The sequence below is a fragment of the Lynx canadensis genome, chromosome D4, assembly GCF_007474595.2.
Source record: "Lynx canadensis isolate LIC74 chromosome D4, mLynCan4.pri.v2, whole genome shotgun sequence".
In the NCBI taxonomy this organism is placed as follows: Eukaryota; Metazoa; Chordata; class Mammalia; order Carnivora; family Felidae; genus Lynx; species Lynx canadensis.
In genome coordinates, this window is record NC_044315.2 from 45,152,556 (window position 1) to 45,171,040 (window position 18,485).

General features: G+C 37.6%; 1 protein-coding gene across 2 annotated transcripts in view; it reads left to right on the forward strand.

Annotated features, from left to right (window-relative positions):
• The window catches only part of FOCAD (focadhesin), a 316,407-nt gene that overhangs the window by 132,077 nt on the left and 165,845 nt on the right, over positions 1-18,485 (forward strand). For both annotated transcript variants that reach the window (XM_030294286.2, XM_030294287.1), the window contains 3 exons: positions 15,213-15,317; positions 16,173-16,274; positions 16,792-16,922. In XM_030294286.2, coding sequence (XP_030150146.1) covers positions 15,213-15,317; positions 16,173-16,274; positions 16,792-16,922 — 338 coding nt within the window. The remainder of the gene's footprint in view (positions 1-15,212; positions 15,318-16,172; positions 16,275-16,791; positions 16,923-18,485) is intronic.

Sequence of the window (18,485 nt, forward strand, 5' to 3'; positions counted from 1 at the left end):
TTATTTGTTCTCTTCTGTTGTTTCCATAGCTTGCAGTGTTGGGATGGAGAAATTCAAACTTATTGTACTTACTGAATTTCTGAGTATGTTTATGTGAACCTAGTGTTTGTTTTTATTTTTCCTTTTAGGAAGCCTTTAGGATCTTCTCTTGGCCCCGATGCCCTGAAATTTCATGATGACGTGCCTTGATGTGAATATATATTCTTTTTTTTTCTTCAAGTTTTTATTTAAATTCCAGTTAACATACAGTGTAATATTAGTTTTAGGTATAGAATTTAGTGATTCATCACTTACATACAACACCCAGTACTCATCCCAACAAGTGTCCTCCTTAATGCCCATCACCCATTTAGCCCATCTCCCAGTAACCCCTCAGTTTGTTCTCTATTGTTAAGAGTCTATTTCCTGGTTTGCCTCTTTTCCCTGCACTGCCCCACCCTGCCCTGTTCATCAGTTTTGTTTCTGAAATTACACATGAATGAAATCATATGGTATTTGTCTTTCTATGACTGACTGACTTCACTTAGCATAATACACTCGGCTCCATCCACATAGTTGCAAATGGCAAGTTTTTGTTCTTTTTTATCGCCGAGTAATATTCCCTTGTGTATGTGTACCACATCTTTATATATTCATCAGTCAGTGGACTTTTGGGCTCTTTCCCTTTTCCCATCTCTTGGGGCTGGATAATTGGCAGCTCTTTTTAATCTGGAAATGCAGTTCCTTTAATTCTGGAATTTTTTTTTTTTTATTCTATTGCCATTACTTTCTTTCCCTTTCTGCTGACCTTATTTTTCTTTCTGGAAATTCTCTTATTTGGACCCTGAATTCCTATACTGCTCTTAAAATTTTCTTATCTTTCTTTTTTTATTTCCTTCTATTTTTTACTCTACTTCTTGGGAGATTTCCTTACCTTTATCTTTCAACCTACTGAATATTTTGTTATGCCAACATGCCTTTAAATTGAACAGCTTTTTGAAATTTTTTAAATATTCTTTTTCTTAAATTGTATCCATCTTTACGTAAGTCGCTCATTGTTTTAATGCTTCCTGAGTTCTTTCTAGAGAACGTGTAAATATTCACATACCATTCTGGTTTCTTAAAAGATATTTCTCTTTGATTTAAATTCTTGAATCTGTCTGGAATTTTTTTCTTGCATGGTAATATGTTAGGATTCTTGCTCCTCATTAACTAGTTTTTCTATCATTCATGGATTAATGTTTTAACTCTTGGTTTGCACCGTCTGCTTCTGTCATGAATGTCACTGTCAGTGTCTGCTTACTAACATTCATTTTATCTTTGTAGTCTAATGATTTTCTTCAATGCAGAGAGCATGCACGATAGGAGTTTACTAAATCTGTTTTCTTTCATTCCTTAATGGTACACCATCTACTCCAAGCAGAGGAATCAGTCTTCTTATTCACTGTTGCAAGAAATTTAAATCAATCCTTTTTTATGTTACTGGCTGCTTTCATTAATTTCACTTCATCCTGGGTGTTAATCTTCTTGGCCAATATAGCATTCTAATAAGGTCATTTGTTTACCATTATTCATGTAGACCCTATTTAATGGTCAGTCTTTTATTTGAGACTGAATTAGGACCTTGTAAAATGCATAGTATTAAGATATTTACCACTTACTTAATCTTCAAAGGATTTCTTTTGTCATTGAAAAAGAGTGAAGATTGGAGTCATACTTTATATTCAGCCAACTCATGTTGGCCATTTAATCTTTTTTTCTCAAATGTAGAATGGATTGGCTTCACATTTACCATTGTCAGTCTGGCATCGTCTTTCATATTCCAATAAATCGACCTGTCATAGCTCTGGGTTCTTTGAGCAGTTTACTATTTTAATACATTCAAAAGCATTGACTCTATTTTTATTACATAATTGGTTACCTAGCTGAGCTATATTTAATTGTATCCCACTATTAGAGGACATTCAGACTTCTCCTTCCAACTCTGATGTAGAACACATTGCCAGTGACAGATACAGTAGTAGAAATTGACTGCACCTAATTGGAAGGAAAAATACACACATTATATTTATAAGACATTGACTTTTAACTTGTGTCCTGCCGGTCTGACCACCAAAGATTTAGATGTCATTGTGGTAGAAATGTAAAACCGGGGCACCTGGGTGGCGCAGTCGGTTAAGCGTCCGACTTCAGCCAGGTCACGATCTCGCGGTCCGTGAGTTCGAGCCCCGCGTCGGGCTCTGGGCTGATGGCTCGGAGCCTGGAGCCTGTTTCCGATTCTGTGTCTCCCTCTCTCTCTGCCCCTGCCCCATTCGTGCTCTGTCTCTCTCTGTCTCAAAAATAAATAAAACGTTAAAAAAAAAAAAAAATTAAAAAAAAAAAAAGAAATGTAAAACCTACTTTTGTTCAGGAAGGAAATTTTATGCTTTACAGGAATTCAGTCGTTGTACTTATCATTTATAGCAAGTGTCAAAATGTTAGCAATCAAAAAACTTAAGGTTGGTTATACTTCTTTTTCCCACTGGGGGTTGCATATTAATTATATGGCTAACCATTACTTTATAATTTAAGGTTTCTTATGCCATTTTTTCTAAAAATGTAAGTTACCTCTGACTCTGAGAGGTAATGAAGGTTCGGATGGCTAAGGAGACTAACCTGGAAGTCAAGTTGAGGTAGAGAAAGATCATGGTTCTTTGCTTCCACGGTTTTAAACTCGTCAAGTGATTTGATACTTGACTTTATCTTCTAGTGTAGTGATGTTTCTCCTGTTTTTCCATTCGTGGAGCTCCTGTGTTGTTGACCTGATTTCCTATATACTGGAACTTCTTACCTCAAATTTGGATGGATGTCTTGGTAACATTTTGATATCCTGGTAACATTGACCTAGTAGGTAAATTTTCTCATTCTGTGTTAATTTGGTTAGAGTACCATCCTCAAGGACTTTGCTTTGCAAGTGTTATGTTTTTAGTAATTGTTGACCGCATCAAATAGCTGTAACATTATTACAAGATCCATCTTGCTGAATGGAATCAGAGCAAAGAAATTAGCAGTAGTTCTGAAAGCATTTATGTTATCCTGGGAACCAGAGAGACAAAGGTCAAGAAGATGTCACCCCTGTCTTTGGCAGGGCAGAGTGCCAAGTACATGGGCTTTGGGGTTCAATTGCTTTGGTCCATTCCTAACTCCAGTATGTACCCGCTCTGTTAGCTAGGGCAAATTATTTGTCCTTTATGAGTTTCGCTTTTGTCATTTAAAACAAGGTGATGATAGTGATTTTCTATAAAGTGTTTAGGACGCTGTTCATAGTGTTTAGTAGATGTTAGCTGATAGAGGAGTCACTATAAATTTTTTTTTAACGTTTATTTTTGAGAGAGAGAGAGAGATGGAGGGAGAATGCAAGCAAGGGAGGGGCAGAGAGAGAATGCAAGCAAGGGAGGGAGAATGCAAGCAAGGGAGGGGAGACACAAGATCTGAATGAAGCAGGCTCCAGGCTCCGAGCTGTCAGCACAAAGCCCGATGTGGAGCTCAAACCTGTGAACCGTGAGATCATGACCTGAACCATAGTCAGACGTTCAACCAACTGAGCCACCCAGGCGCCCCTAGAGGAGTCGCTATAGATCAGATGCTCAGGCTGGACTGGAATAAGGCTAGAGTGAATAGCAACATGGAAGATTCCCTGGTAGGAGCCTTCGTTGTTCTAGAGCTCTTTCTTCCCTTGACCTTGTTTGATTCTCAAAGCTGAAATCTCCAAACCCTAAACCACTTATTTAATTATGTTATGATACAAATATAATTTGAGCCACAGAAGAATAAAATTGTACTGTTTACATTTCTTTGATGTTGCCACCTGCCTGCAGCTTCCTTGTAAGTGAAGGAAATGATTAGCTTTTCAGCACTTCATCAGTGGACTGCGTTCCAATGTATTACTTAAGTAATAAGCAGAAACCGTAAGTAGTTATGTGAGGAAGCAAGCGAGGAAAGTGGAATTAGCTAATGTTCAAAGGACTAATAGTACATTATGCCCTTCTTTTGTAGAATAAATAATTTTGTAAGGTTTCAGTGTTCAAATTACTAAGGAATGCATTTTTGCTTCTCTTTGTATGTACCATTCAAGTCTATTCATTCTTTGTATAAAAATGCATTTCTTTCATTTCTGACTTAACACATACTGTTTTCTTCCCACTGTTTTCTAAATGGCAAGTAACTTGTGTACATAAAATTTATTTCCATTTTTTCTACGGGAGAAAGTCTTACGCAAAGATGGTTCAGCATTTATCTAACCTAAGGGTATAAATAAAATATGAACTAGGAATGTACCTGTGTAGCTCCCATCCAATTTTGTTAAAACCTAAGTCTGAAAAGTTAAAGAAAAACCGATACCGCTTTGGATTTTTGCATCTTCCATTAGATGACTGTGTCTTAAATTGCTTCTTTTCGCTGCTATCTTTATTTCTGTTGATATTAATTTATTACTGTATCTTTTATATAGTAATAAAGTATGAGCTACCTCTGTCCCCTTAAAAAGAGTGATAGTTATGAATGTTAATTGTATATCCCCCCACCTGACGACTACAATGAATAACAAAGCACTTTTTATCTCATAATTTATAAGCAGCTAGCGCTACTCATGATTTCATGATAGAACTGTCTGGGAGACTATTGCTTTCTGTGTACCCTCATACAGTGTGGCCAATGTGGACATTTTTCATGGCGTCCAGAGTTAAATTTTTATATTCTGTTCTTCGTATGATTGACTCCAAGGAGATGCTGGCGTATGTCTCTCCTGCTTGTTTTGTCCTGTATGTTTTCTCTAATTACAGGGAGAAGTCTTACGTGATAGCTTTTTATCCTGTTATAGATGGCCTGGAATCTCTGATTGCTTTCACTCTGCCAAGTAAAGTGGAGGGGTGAACTGAGGCACAGACCCCAGTCACTAACTGGGTCCCTCTGGACCTCACTTCCATCATCTACAAAGTAACGTTGTTTAACTAAATGAACTTGACAACGACTCTCCTGACTCATAAAACAAAAAACAAAAAAACAACCCCTTGATTCTTTTAAGATTGGGGTGTAAAAAACACGTAACACGAAATATACCTTCTTATCAAATTGTTGGGGGTTACAGTACAGCATCTTGTACAGACTTTGATCTTGGAAGACACTGAATCTCTATACCCATTAAATAGCAACTCCCTATTTCCCCCTCTCCCTGGCAATCACCAGTCTACTTTCTTCTTGGAAGGCTGTCTACTTTGGATACCTGATATAAATGTGGAGTCACGCAGTATTTGTCTGTCTGTGACTGGCTTGTTTCAAGATGTTTGTTTCAAGATAATATGTTCAAGATGCATCCGTGCTGTAGTGTATGACAGGATTTCCTTTCTTTTAGGGCTGAATAATACTTCATTGTATGTATGTGCCACATTTTCTTTACCTTTTCATCTGTCGATGGATATTTAGGTTGTTTCCATCTCTTGACTATTGTGAATAGTGCTGCAGTCAACATGGGAGTGCAAATACCTCTTCCAGATCCCGATTTCAATTCTTTTGAAATACTGCAGTTCTTTGAAATATTAAAAGACAGTCCCTGTGTGTGTTTCATTATAAATACTAACAGTGTCAAATAAAGGAAGGCAAGCAATTAGACCCTTTTTTTTAAAGTTTATTTATCTTTGAAAGAGAGAGAGAGAATGAGTCAGGGAGGGGCAGAGAAAGAGAGACAGAGAGAGAGAGAGAGAGAGAGAGAGAGAAAGGGAGACACAGAATCCGAAGCAGGCTCCAGACTCTGAGCTGTCAGCACAGAGCCCGACACAGGGCTTGAACTCACGAACTGTGAGATCATGAAATGGGCCGAAGTTGGATGCTCAACTGACTGAGCCACCCAGGCGCCCCACAATTAGTCTTATAGTTCGTAGAATATTAGAGAAAAGTTTGTTTGTGTTTCAATAGAAAGACTATTGGTTTAGAAGGTACCTAACAGCAACTGTGCAGTTAATAGTATTTTGTCAGTATATTTTATTTTATTTTATTTTATTTTATTTTATTTTATTTTATTTTATTTTATTTTATTTTATTTTTTTATTTTATTTATTTCTTAATGTATGTTTATTTTAGAGAGTATGAGTGGGGGAGGGGCAGAGCAAGAGGGGGCAGAAGATCTGAAGCAGGCTCCACACTGACAGCAGCAAGCCCAATGTGGGGCTTGAACCCGCGAACAGGGAGAGATCATGACCTGAGCTGAAGTCCGATGCTCAACCGACCGAGCCACCCAGGCGCCCCCTGTCGGTATATTTAAAAGAGACTAGTACTTGTTTTGAAATTCCCAGGAGTGTAACGGCTGGATCGTCGTATGTAAGTTTTGTTTTTAATTTTTTTTGAGGAACCTTCGTGCTGTGTTTCGTAGTGGTGCACCATTTTACATCCCACCAATAGTGCATGAGGGTTCCGGTTTTTCCATAGCCTCACCAACACGTGTTTTCTGTTTTATCGATAATGCCCGTCCTAGCAGGTGTAAGGTGGTAGCTCATTATAGTTTTGATTTGAATTTCCCTGATGATGCGTGATGTTGAGCATCTTTCCCTCTACCTGTGGCCGTTTGTACGTCTTTGGAAAATGCCTGTTCAACAACTTGGCTCAATTTTTAATTGAGTTATTTGGTTGTTTTCTTTTTTTGTTTGGTCATTTGGAATGTATTTTGGATATTAACCTCTTATCAGATATGGAGTTTATAAGTATTTTCTGCCATTCTGTAGATTGTTTTTTGTTGTTGTTGTTGTTGTTGTTTAAACTATGTTGATTGTTTCCTCTCCTGCACAGAAGCGCTTTGGTTTGAAGTAGGCGCACTTGTCTGTTTTTGCCTCTGTTGCCTGTACTTTAGGTGTCCTATGCAAGAAAACATTGCCAAGACCAATGTTACAAAGTTTTTCCCCTATGTTTTCTTTTAGGAATTTTATGGTTTCAGGGCTTCTGTTTCCGTCTTCCATTCATTTTGAGTTGATTTTTGTGTATGGTGTAAGATAAGGGTCCAGTGTCCTTTTTCATGCAGATATTCTGTTGTCCCCGCACCGTTTATTCTAGAGGCCGTCTTTTCTCCATTGTATTCTCTTGGTTTCTTTGTAATAAATTAATTGGTCACGTATGCATGAATTATTTCTGAGCTTTCTCTTCTTTTCCATTGGCCTATTTGTCCTTGCATCACACTGTTGTGATTACTGTAGCTTTGTAATATGTGTTGAGGTCGGGAAGTGAAAGGCACCCAGTTTTGTTCTTTCTCAAGATTGTTTTGGTTATTCAGGGCCCATTGATTTTTAGGGTTGTTTTTTCTATTGTGCAAAAAAATGCCATTGGGATTTTGATAGGGATTGTACTGAATCTGTAGATTGCTTTGGGTAGTACATACATTTTAACAATATCAGTTCTTTCAGTCTATAAACACAAGATGTTTTTCCATTTATTTGTGTCTTCTTTTAACTTAAGCAATGCTTTGCAGTTTTCAGTATATAAGTCTTTCACTTTGTTAGTTGAATTTATTCCTAAGTATCTTATTTTTTTGATGCTATTGTAAATGAGATAGTTTTCTTATTTTTTACATTTATTTGTTTTTTGAGAGACAGAGAACAAAGCGTGAGCAGGGGAGGGGCAGAGAGAGAGCGAGACACAGAATCCAAAGCAGGCTCCAGGCTCTGAGCTGTCAGCACAGAGCCTGACGCGGGGCTCGAACCCACGAACTGTGAGATCATGACCTGAGCCAAAGTCGGACGCTTAACTGACTGAGCCACCCGGGTGCCCCGAGATAGTTTTCTTAATTTCCTTCTTGGATTATTTGTTATTACTGTATGAAAATACCTCTGATTTTTTTTTAAGGTTATTTATTTATTTTGAGAAAGAGAGAGAGAGAGAGAGATAACAAGTGGGGAGGGAGAGAGTGAGAGAGAGAGAGAAGACAAGGCAGGCTCCACACTGTCAGCACAGAACCTGATATGGGGCTTGAACTCATGAACCATGAGATCATGACCTGAGCTGAAGTTAGATGCTTAACCAACTGAGCCACCCAGGTGCCCCTGAGGATTTTTTTTTTAATGTTCATTTGGTATCTGGCAACTTTCCTGAATTCATTTATTAGTTTTAACTATCTTGTTTTTGGTGGAGTCCTCAGGGTTTTCTGCATGTAATGTCATGTCATCTGCCAACAAAGATAATCTTACTTCTTTCTTTCTGTTTTGGGTGATCTTTCTTTCTTTTTTCTTTTTTTCCCCTGCCTAATGGCTTTGGCTAGTACTTTTAGTACTGTTTTAAATAGAAATGGCAAGAGTAGGCATTCTTTCTTTGTTCCCGGTCTTAGAGGAAAAGCTTTTGGTTTTTTATTGTTGACTGTGCTGGTAGCTGTGGACTTTTTAGATAGAGCTTTTATTGTTTTCAGGTAATTTCCTTCCATCCCTAGTTAAGGAATGCTTTTACATGAAAGTGTGTTGAGTTTTGCCATATGTTTTTTTTTTTTTTTTTTCTGTCTATTGAGGTGATCATGTAATTTTTTTTCCCCCTTCATCCTGTTACGTAGTTTGTAACATGATTGATTTTTGTGTATGGAACCATTCCTGCATCCCAGAGATAAATCCCACTTGGTCACTGTATGTGATCTTTTTAAAGGATTCTGTGGAATTCTGTTTGCTAGGTTTTTTTTTTTTTTTTTTTTTTTTTGTTTTTTTTTTTTTGAGGATTTTTGCATCCAGGTTCATAAGGGATACTGGCCTGTAGTTTTCTTTTCTTTGTAGTGTCTTTGGTTTTGGTCTGATAATGATAGGGTCTCATAAAAGGAATTTGGAAGTATTCCCACCTCTTCAATTTTCGGGGAAAAGTTTAAGAAAGATTGGTGTTAATTCTTACTTAAATGTTTGGTGGAAATCACCTGTGAAGCCATCAGCTCTTGGGCTTTTTCTGGGTTTTTGATTACTGATCCAATCTCCTTCTTCATTACCTGTCTGTTCCCATTCTCTATGCATGATTCCGTCTTTGTAAGTTGTATGTTTCTATGAATTTATCCATTTCTTCTAGGTTATTCCATTTATTGTTGTATAAGTGTACATAATTGTCTCATACCCTTTTTTATTTTTGTGACTCCCATTGTAATGTCTCCTCTTTCATTTCTGATTTTGAGTCTTTTCTCTTTTTTTTTCTTACTCTAGATAAAGTGTTGTCAGTTTTACGGATCTTTTAAAATCCCAAATCTTAATTTTGTTTTTTTCCGACTTCTCTATTCCTTATTTTGTTTATTTCTGCTTTAATCTTTACTATTCCCTTCCTTCTGCTAACTCTGTTTTAGCTTATTCTTTTTCTAGTTCCTTGAGGGATAAAGTTAGTTTGAGATCTCTTTTCTTTTTAATTTAATTAATTAATTTTGGAGGTGGGTGGGAGAACAGGGGAGGGGCAGAGGGAGAGAGACAATCTCAAGCAGGCTCCATGCTGCCGGTACAGAGCTTGATGTGGGGCTCGAACTCCTGAAACTGTGAGATGATGATCTGAGCCAAAACCACGTGTTGGACACTTAACCTACTGAGCCACCCAGGCACCCCTCAAAATATTTTCTAATTTCCTTTTAGATTCCTTCTTTGACTTACTGGTTGTTCCAGAGTGTGGTTTTTAGTTTCCTTGTATTTGTGCATTTTTTTGTTTTCTTACTGTTGTTGACTCGTAGTTTCATTCCATTGTGGTCAGAAAAGATAATTGGTATCATGTTAGTCTTCTTAAATTTAAGAGTTATTTTGTGACCTAGTATGTGATCTATTCTGGAGAATACTCCCCCTTTAGTTCTGTAAATGTTTGCTTCATATATTTGGGCTTATATATATTGCTCTGATGCTGGCTGCTTATGTATTTATAGTTGTCTATCTTCCTGGTGAATTGACCCTTTTTATTATAATAATGACTTTGTCAGGGGTGCCTGGGTGGCTCAGTCGGTTGGGCGTCCGACTTCAGCTCAGGTCATGATCTCGCGGTCCGTGAGTTCGAGCCCCGCATCGGGCTCTGGGCTGATGGCTCAGAGCTTGGAGCCTGCTTCCGATTCTGGGTCTCCCTCTCTCTGGCCCATCCCCGCTCACTCTCTGTCTCACTCGGTCTCTCAAAAATAAATAAACATTAAAAAAATTTTATGATAATGTCTTTGTCTCGTGTGATGGTTTCTGACTTAAAGGCTGTGTTGTATCATATAAGTATATGGCTGTCCTTGATCTCTTTTGCTTACCATTTACATGGAATATCTTCTTTTATCCTTTCCTTTTTAACCTATGTGTATCCTTAAATGTGACAAGAATCTCTTGTAGCCAGCATATATTTGTATCATGGTTTTCATCCTGCCAGCCACTCTGTATATTGATTACAGAGGTTCATCCAGTTACATTTAAAGTAATTACAAATAGAGAAGGACTTAATATTGGCGTTTTGTTCATTATTTTCTGTCAGTCTTTTTTCTTTTAATTTTTTTTTTTTTAACATTTATCTCTTTTTGAGAAAGAGTGCAAGCAGGGAAGGGGCAGATAGAGAGAGAGACAGAGCATGAGCAAGGGAGGGTCAGAAAGAGAGAGGGAGACACAGAATCGGAAGCCGGCTCCAGGCTCTGAGCTGTCAGCACATAGCCTGGTATGGGGCTTGAACCCATGAACCATGAGATCATGACCTGAGCTAAAGTTGGACACTTAACTGACTGAACCACCCGGGCACCCTATTGTCTGTCAGTCTTAACAGCTTTTTTGCCCTCTTTTCCTCTATTGCTATCTTACTTTGTGTTTCATTGATTTATTTATTTTTTTAGAGTGAAGTGCTTTGATTCCTTACTCATTATCTTTTGTGTATCTTCCCTAGGTATTTTCTTTGTGGTTACCGTGGGGCTTATAGAAAACACAGCTGTAATGGTGTATTATAAGCCGGTAACAACATAACTTCATTGGCATACAGAAACTCTACTTTTTTATTTCCCCCACACTTTGTTATTGTTGTCACAAATTACATCTTTTTATATTGTGTATCCATTAACATATTTTTATATAGTTATTTATGCATTTGTCTTTTAACTTCCATACCAGAATTGAAAGTGATTTACGCAATATCATCATAGTATTATAGTATTGTGTATTCTTCTATTTATTTACCTTTAAAGTGAGCTTTAGACGTTCATATGCTTTTGTGTTGCTGTGTAAGGTCCTTTGGTTTCATCTTGAAGGACTACCTTTAGTTTCTTTAAAGGCAGGTCTGATGGGTGAATTCTCTCAGCTTTCGTTTATTTGAAAACGTTTTTATTTCTCTTTCGTTTTTCAAGGAAAGTTTTGCTGGACATAGTATTCCTGGTTGTCTTTTTTTTTTTCTTTGAGCACTTTAAATATATTATCCTGCATCCCCTTATGGCCTATAAGATTTCTGTTGACGAATCTGCTGATAGTCTTATGGAGCTCCTTAATAATCCCATCATTCTCAATCAGTTGTTCATCAGTGACTTGAATTCTGAAAAAGGGAAGCAAAAGCTTAGTATTTTCTAAAACCAGAAGATCTTGAGACTGTGAATTAGAGGACACTTTCCAGCTTATTTTACTTATTTATTTATTTACTTATTTAAATTTATTTTTTTAATTAAAAAATTTTTTTTAATGTTTATTTTTGAGAGACAAAGAGAGACAGAGCTGGGGGGCGGGTGGTGGTGCGGGGCAGAGAGAGAGAGGGAAACACAGAATCTGAAGCAGGCTCCAGGCTCTGAGCTGTCAGCACAGAGCCTGATGCGGGGCTCAAACTCACAAATGGTGAGATCGTGACATGAGCTGAAGTCTGACACTCAACCAGCTGAGCCACCCAGCTGCCCCCAGCTTATTTTAAATTTAAAGTCAGAGCACTCATTGTGTTTTCTGCCTGCAGAGAGTAGAATGATCAAGAGCAGAGGGATCAAGAGCTCATAATTACATCTCAAATCAATCAATACACGTATGTTATTTCATTGGGAAAACAATGGTACATACTTTATGCAAAAAAAAAAATTTTCCACACGTCTATATCTGCATCTGTTTTCTTAATGAAATAATAACTATTTTGTTTTTCCCATTTACTTTTGAGGATATAATTTGGGCTATAATAGCCTTGGAACTGTTGAAGGCATGAATTTAAGATTATTTACAGTAAGAGTTTCCCACGTAGGTTTTTTTCATTCCTGAACTCAGCAAAAAAAAAAACAAAAAACAAAAAACAAAAAAAAAACACCCATACATACTTTTTAAGTCTGGGGCTCATAAAAAAAAAAAAAAAAAAAAAAAAAAAAAACAACTGTACTCTTTAACATAAATAGAGTACTTTATTTCTTTTCTGACAATATAATTAAACCAGTTGTTTGGAAGCCATACAGCTAAATACACTATTTTATAAAATGTCAGTAAATGTACTGATTGCCTTCCCAGAACTAAGAATCTGTCAACGTGTCTTGGTAGAAATCTTACCAGAAGGGGTAATTGAGACTTGTGTAATGCAATCTAAGATAACCTTTTGTTTTTAATTAAAATGGGGAATAAGAAGCCAATTCAAAAATTTGTCTCCGTTCATTTGCTCAATATAGGGTGATAGAACTTCTGTTTTAACAGAGTCCCAGCACTTGTTAAAAACATCAATTTTGGCTATGTGCTGTGAGCCTGTGGCCCTTATAATGTGTAGCTCCAAATGCTTCCATGGTATATCATGGTCAAGGTCATTAATGAATTAATGTTCAACTGTTACTTTTTGGTTAGTAGGGTTTGGAGAATTTTTCTCCCTTCTTGAAAGTGAATTAAAGTAGATGTTTTCTTAAGCTTAGAAGAAACAGACTTTCTAAGATTATAGCAGATAAAGGACATGTAACATTCTGGACAACAAAACTGATTTGCACTGGAAGGAAAATAATTCGTTTTGGTACTAAAGTGTGCCATCGATAGGCTCATAGTTTTATTGAGATATAATTCACATGCTTTGTGTTATATATGCTATGTAATTCATGCAAAGTGTACAGTTCAGTGATTTTTAGTATATTCACAGAGTTGTGCAAACATAATTACAAATACTTTGAGAACAGTTTCATCATCCCCCAAAGAAACCTTGTACCTATTAGCAATCACTCCGCATTTCCCTTTACAACTTTCCGATCTCATGCAATTACTTTCTGTCTCTATAGATTTGCCTGTTCTAGATATGTCATATAAATGGAATCATTTACTATGTGGTCTCTTATGATTGGCTTCTTTCACTTGACGTGATGTTTTCAAAGTTCATCCCTGTTGGGTCCTTTTCCTTTTTATGGCTGAATAATATTTCCATTGTAGGGCTATACTACATTTTTTTTTTTTTAATAGAGCACAAGCAGGGAAGAGGGGCAGAGGGGGAGAAAGAGAGAGAATGTTAAGCAGGCTTCATGCTCAGCACGGATCCTAACATGGGGCTTGCTCCTGGGACCCTGGGATCATGACCTGAGCTGAAGTCAAGAGTCAGATGCTCAACCAGTGCCATCCAGATGCCCCTATGCTACATTTTTTATTTATCCATTCATCAGTTTATGGACCCTTGGGTTGTTTCCACTGTTTGGCTGTTGTGAATTATGTTGCTCTGAACATTCCTGTACAGGTTTTTTGTGTGGAAATGTTTTCATTTCTCTTGGGTAGATAGATACCTAGAAGTAGAATTGTAGATCATCTGGTAATTCTGTTTAACCATTTGATAAACTGCCAGTCTGTTTTCTGAAGGGGGTTCACCATTTGATATTCCTACCAGCAGTGCATGATGGTCCACATTTCTCCACATCCTTGCCAACATTTGATATTGTCTTTTTTTTATAGATCCTATTGGATGTTAAGGGGTATATCATCCTGCTTTTGATTTGCAGTTATGTCATGGCTAATGATGGTTGAGTATCCCTGTCTTTCTTTCTTGCCATTTGCTTATCTTCTTTGGATCCTTTGCTCTTTTAGAGTTGGGTTATTTGTCCTTTTATTATAGAATTAGAAGAATTCTTTATATATTCTGGATACAAATATCGTATTCGATGGATGATTTGTAAAAAAAAAAATTCCCCCATTCTGTGATTTTTTGTTTCCCCCCTCTGTGGTGCCCTTTGAAGGACAGATATTTTTAAGCTGGTGAAATGTATTTTTTTTTTCTTTTGTTGCACTCGCTCAAAAGCGACACCAAAGTGTCCCATCTAAAAAGGCTTTGCCTAACCCAAGGTCACAAAGACTTACTACTATATTTTCTTCAAGAGTTTGGTAGTGTTAGCACTGACATTTAGGTCTGAAATTTACTTGGAGTTAATTTTTATGTGTTGTGTAAGGAAAGGACCCAGATTTATTCTTTTGTATGTGGCTGTCCAGTTGTTGAAATCCAGTGTCATTTTTCAAAGAAACTCTTCTTTCTCCATTGTAGGTTTTTTGGAATATTTATCAAAAATCAACTGGATGTGAATGTAAGGATTTATTCTTGGACTCAGAGTTCTGTTTCATTGATCTATATTTCTTGTTGTAACAGTGCCACACTCTTTGGATTACTGTGGCTTTGTAGTAAGCTTTGAAATTGTGAAGTTTGAGTCCTCAAACTTGATTCTTTTTCAAGATTGTTTGGCTATTGGGGATCCCTTGCTTTTCCCCATGAATTTTAGGATCCACTTTTCAATTTTGGCAAAGAAGTCAGCTAGGATTTTGGTGGGGATTATGTGGCATCTGCAGACCTATTTGGACAATATCACCATCTTAACAATATCACGTCTTTTCATCCACAAATGAATTGTTCTTCTTATTTTATCGTGGGGATTGAAATGGAGACCTGTAGGGAAGTTTTTGCCATTAACCCTCCCTTACCGTACAACTAAGTTTACTTATTTCATATTGGAATAACATATTTCACTCTACAGTTATTTTTCGTGTACATATCCTAAGTGTCAGCTTCTCATTAGAACTGTAAACTTCTTTGGGGCAGGGTATATTTTAACTACTTTTGTATTGCTGAGAGGTAATGTCATAGTTGTTTAAGAAAAACATTTTTGATTGGTATTTGGTGGCTAATTACAAAAGAAATAGAGTATTAGTGGTACTGTGAAATTGCATTAACGAAAAATGGCTAGCTAACGTTAAGTCTTGAAATTTATATATATTCCCATTATTCTTTTGAAGAAAACCTCAATAATGATTGCTTTGGAGATTGATTTATTTTAGAAGGCATAACAAATATGTTCTTTAAATTCATTTTAGGTACCAAATCTGATTCCAGTTTTGATGTTCAAATTGGGAAGACCACTGGAACCTGTATTATATAATGATATCTTGTATACTTTGCCTACACTTGGTGTTCACAAGGTTTGTATTTAACCAATTTACTCGGGGGCAAAAAGAGAGTGAGGCATGAGGGGCGTCTGGGTGGCTCAGTCGGTTAAGCATCCAACTCTTGATTTTGGTTCAAGTCGTGATCTCAGTTTTGTGACTTCAAGCCCCACGTCGGGCTCTGTGCTAACAGCGTGGAGCCTGCTTGGGATTCTCCCTCTCTCTCTCTGCCCCTCCCCTGCTTGCATTCTCTCTTTCTCAAAAGTAAATAATAAATTTAAAAAGAGAAAGTGAGGCATGAATACTACATTGAAGTTTGTTTGGTATCGTGAAATTTTGAGCTCTTAATTTTGCCATGACCACTATTTTCCTTGTTGGGCCCAAAGTATTTGTTATAGTATTTAAGAATGAATTCTTTGGGGGCGCCTGGGTGGCTCAGTCAGTGGAGCGCCCGACTTCGGCTCAGGCCATGATCTCGCAGTTCGTGAGTTCGAGCCCCGTGTCAGGCTCTGTGCTGACAACTTGGAGGCTGGAGCCTGCTTCGGATTCTGTGTCTCCGTCTCTCTGCCCCTTCCCCGCTCATGCTCTTTCTCTGTCTCTCAAAGATGAATAAACATTAAAAAAAAAAAATTAAAGAATGAATTCTTTGAAATCATTTCATAGCCAAGTTTTCCCATTGGCTGTTGTCTGAGATTAGGTCTTTATGCCCCAAGGATTGCTAGCTAGCTCCTCCCTAAAACTATGCTCCACCTCTCAGAAAGATGGGTAATATTATAGTTAGCTTCCATTTCAGTCCTTATTTTATAACAAGGGGTTTTCACGTTATTTTGGTAACCTCAGGATTATCTGCATTTACATTTGTGAAACCATAATTTCTTCAATATTTTCTAGGTGTGCATAGGACAAATTCTACGAGTGATCCAACTTCTTGGAACTACTCCACACCTAAGAGCTGTCACTGTGCGCTTGTTGACATCTTTGTGGGAAAAGCAGGTGAGCTCTGATAAAACACTTGCATATCAAACATGTTCCTTTCGCCGCAGCAAATGAGTTTTTCAGTACGCGTGACAAAGCTTTGATACAGTCGTGTTAAGGAGTCACGTCCGTGATTGCATTGAGAAAGTTTGGTTCAGCGGGATGTTTTTGATCTGTAAGGCAGTCAGTTGTGATTGGCTCTCAAAGAGAAATTGAGAATAGAAAATAAACTTTTTTCCCTGAATTCTGAAATTGATTTTTCCATCTGTGTGGAAAAAGTAATAGAAGTGTGATTATAAACGATTAGAGCCTTTGTAATTAGGGTGCGATTCAGCCACCTTTTTCTTGTCTTATGAAATGAGGCGTGCATGGGTCTCTAAGAAAATCCCCAGCAATCACAAAAGCATTGTTCTCTGCTGATTAGAAGAAATGCATTGTAATTAGCGATGCAAATGTGAGATTTGGAGGTAAAAATGCTGTGTAAAGTGATTATTCAACTCAAGTTGGGAAATTTTTTGTGAAATTGCCTTCTTAGGATCGTGTATATCCTGAACTGCAGCGTTTCATGGCCATGTCTGACGTGCCTTCTCTGTCTGTGGGCAAGGAAGTCCAGTGGGAGAAACTCATCGCTAAAGCAGCATCGATAAGAGACATATGTAAGCAAAGGTAAGCTGTGCTTAACTCTTGGGAATGTATATCATGGTGTATTATTTTGCACCTAATTCTTTTATTGCAAGTGAGAAGCCAGGAAAGATAGGCAGAGGGTATTTGAGTAAGAATAAGTTAATTTTCAGGTCAAGTTTTCTAATTATAAAACTTAATAATATTGGATAATGACTTCAAGAAACAAGCATGTCTATCTCAGTACTAGCCTCGTATCTTGATTTATAGGAAATTCAGATCCTTTTCTGGATAATAATATTATAATAAAAATGTGATGTTATGTTTTCTTTATTTTTCTTTCTTTTTTTTTTTTTTGTATACAACAAATTTCTAAAACCTAAACAGTGGAGTAAAGTCAAACTGTTCATTCTTATATTTTCCCCATGTTATGCCCGATTGTTATAAAGAGTTTTAATAGGGAAGGCCTTATTTGTGACTCATCGCATAGAATTAATTACTAGGAATTATTACAAGGGAGGCCTATTATTGAATCCCCATGTATGCTCTAGAGTATAGGAAGATGTGAGGGTCTTAGGAAAGTGACTCTGCTCTTGTCGATTATGGATTAATCCTGAAGCGGTAACGTGGATGATTCCGGTTTCAAATAAATCTCGGATCAGCATGGATCTAAACCTCAGCAATTCTGCTTCTCTTCTAAGCTTCAGTCTCTTGGCCACCCAAACATAACCTCACTCTACAAGTCACACACATATAACCCAAGACCTGAGAGTTTGGATTCTCTTGAGGTACCGGCATGGAAAAAATTTTAGAGATGAAGGAATTATTAGCCACCATTTCTATTTTATTTTTATTTTTTTTGAGAGAGAGAATGCAAGCTAGGAGGGGCAGAGAGAGAGAGAGAGAGAGAGAGAGAGAGAGAATCCCAAGCAGATTCTATAACATCAGTATGGAGCCCGACGTGGGACTTGAACTCATGAACCGTGACATCATGACCTGAGCCGAAATCAAGAGTTGAATGCTGGGGCGCCTGGGTGGCTCAGTCTGTTAAGCGTCCGACTTCGGCTCAGGTCACGATCTCGCGGTCCGTGAGTTCGAGCCCCGCGTCGGGCTCTGGGCTGATGGCTCAGAGCCTGGAGCCTGCTTCTGATTCTGTGTCTCCCTCTCTCTCTGCCCCTCCCCTGTTCATGCTCTGTCTCTCTCTGTCTCAAAAATAAATAAAAAACATTAAAAAAAATTAAAAAAAAAAAAAGAGTTGAATGCTTAACTGAGTGAGCCACCCAGGCACCCCATTAGCCAACATTTTAATTTTACACACTTAAAGTTGAAGTTCAGTAAAAGTTAAATATCAGCCCGGGTCAGAGTCTATTGAATATATTCAGTGTTCCTTTCAGTTGCCACTTCAAGATCTGTCAGATCTTTCCAGTTTTGGAAAATCATTTCCGTTTGCCAGACAATGGAACCGTAGAATCCAGCCGGGCAGTTTTATCAGTTGGTATTTCGTTAGAGAAAACTATTACGTCATTCAGGGGTGACCGGGAAAGCCAAGGATGGGCCTGAGCATTTCTCTGGGGAGTTAAAATCCTTTTGGGGACAGCACATGACATG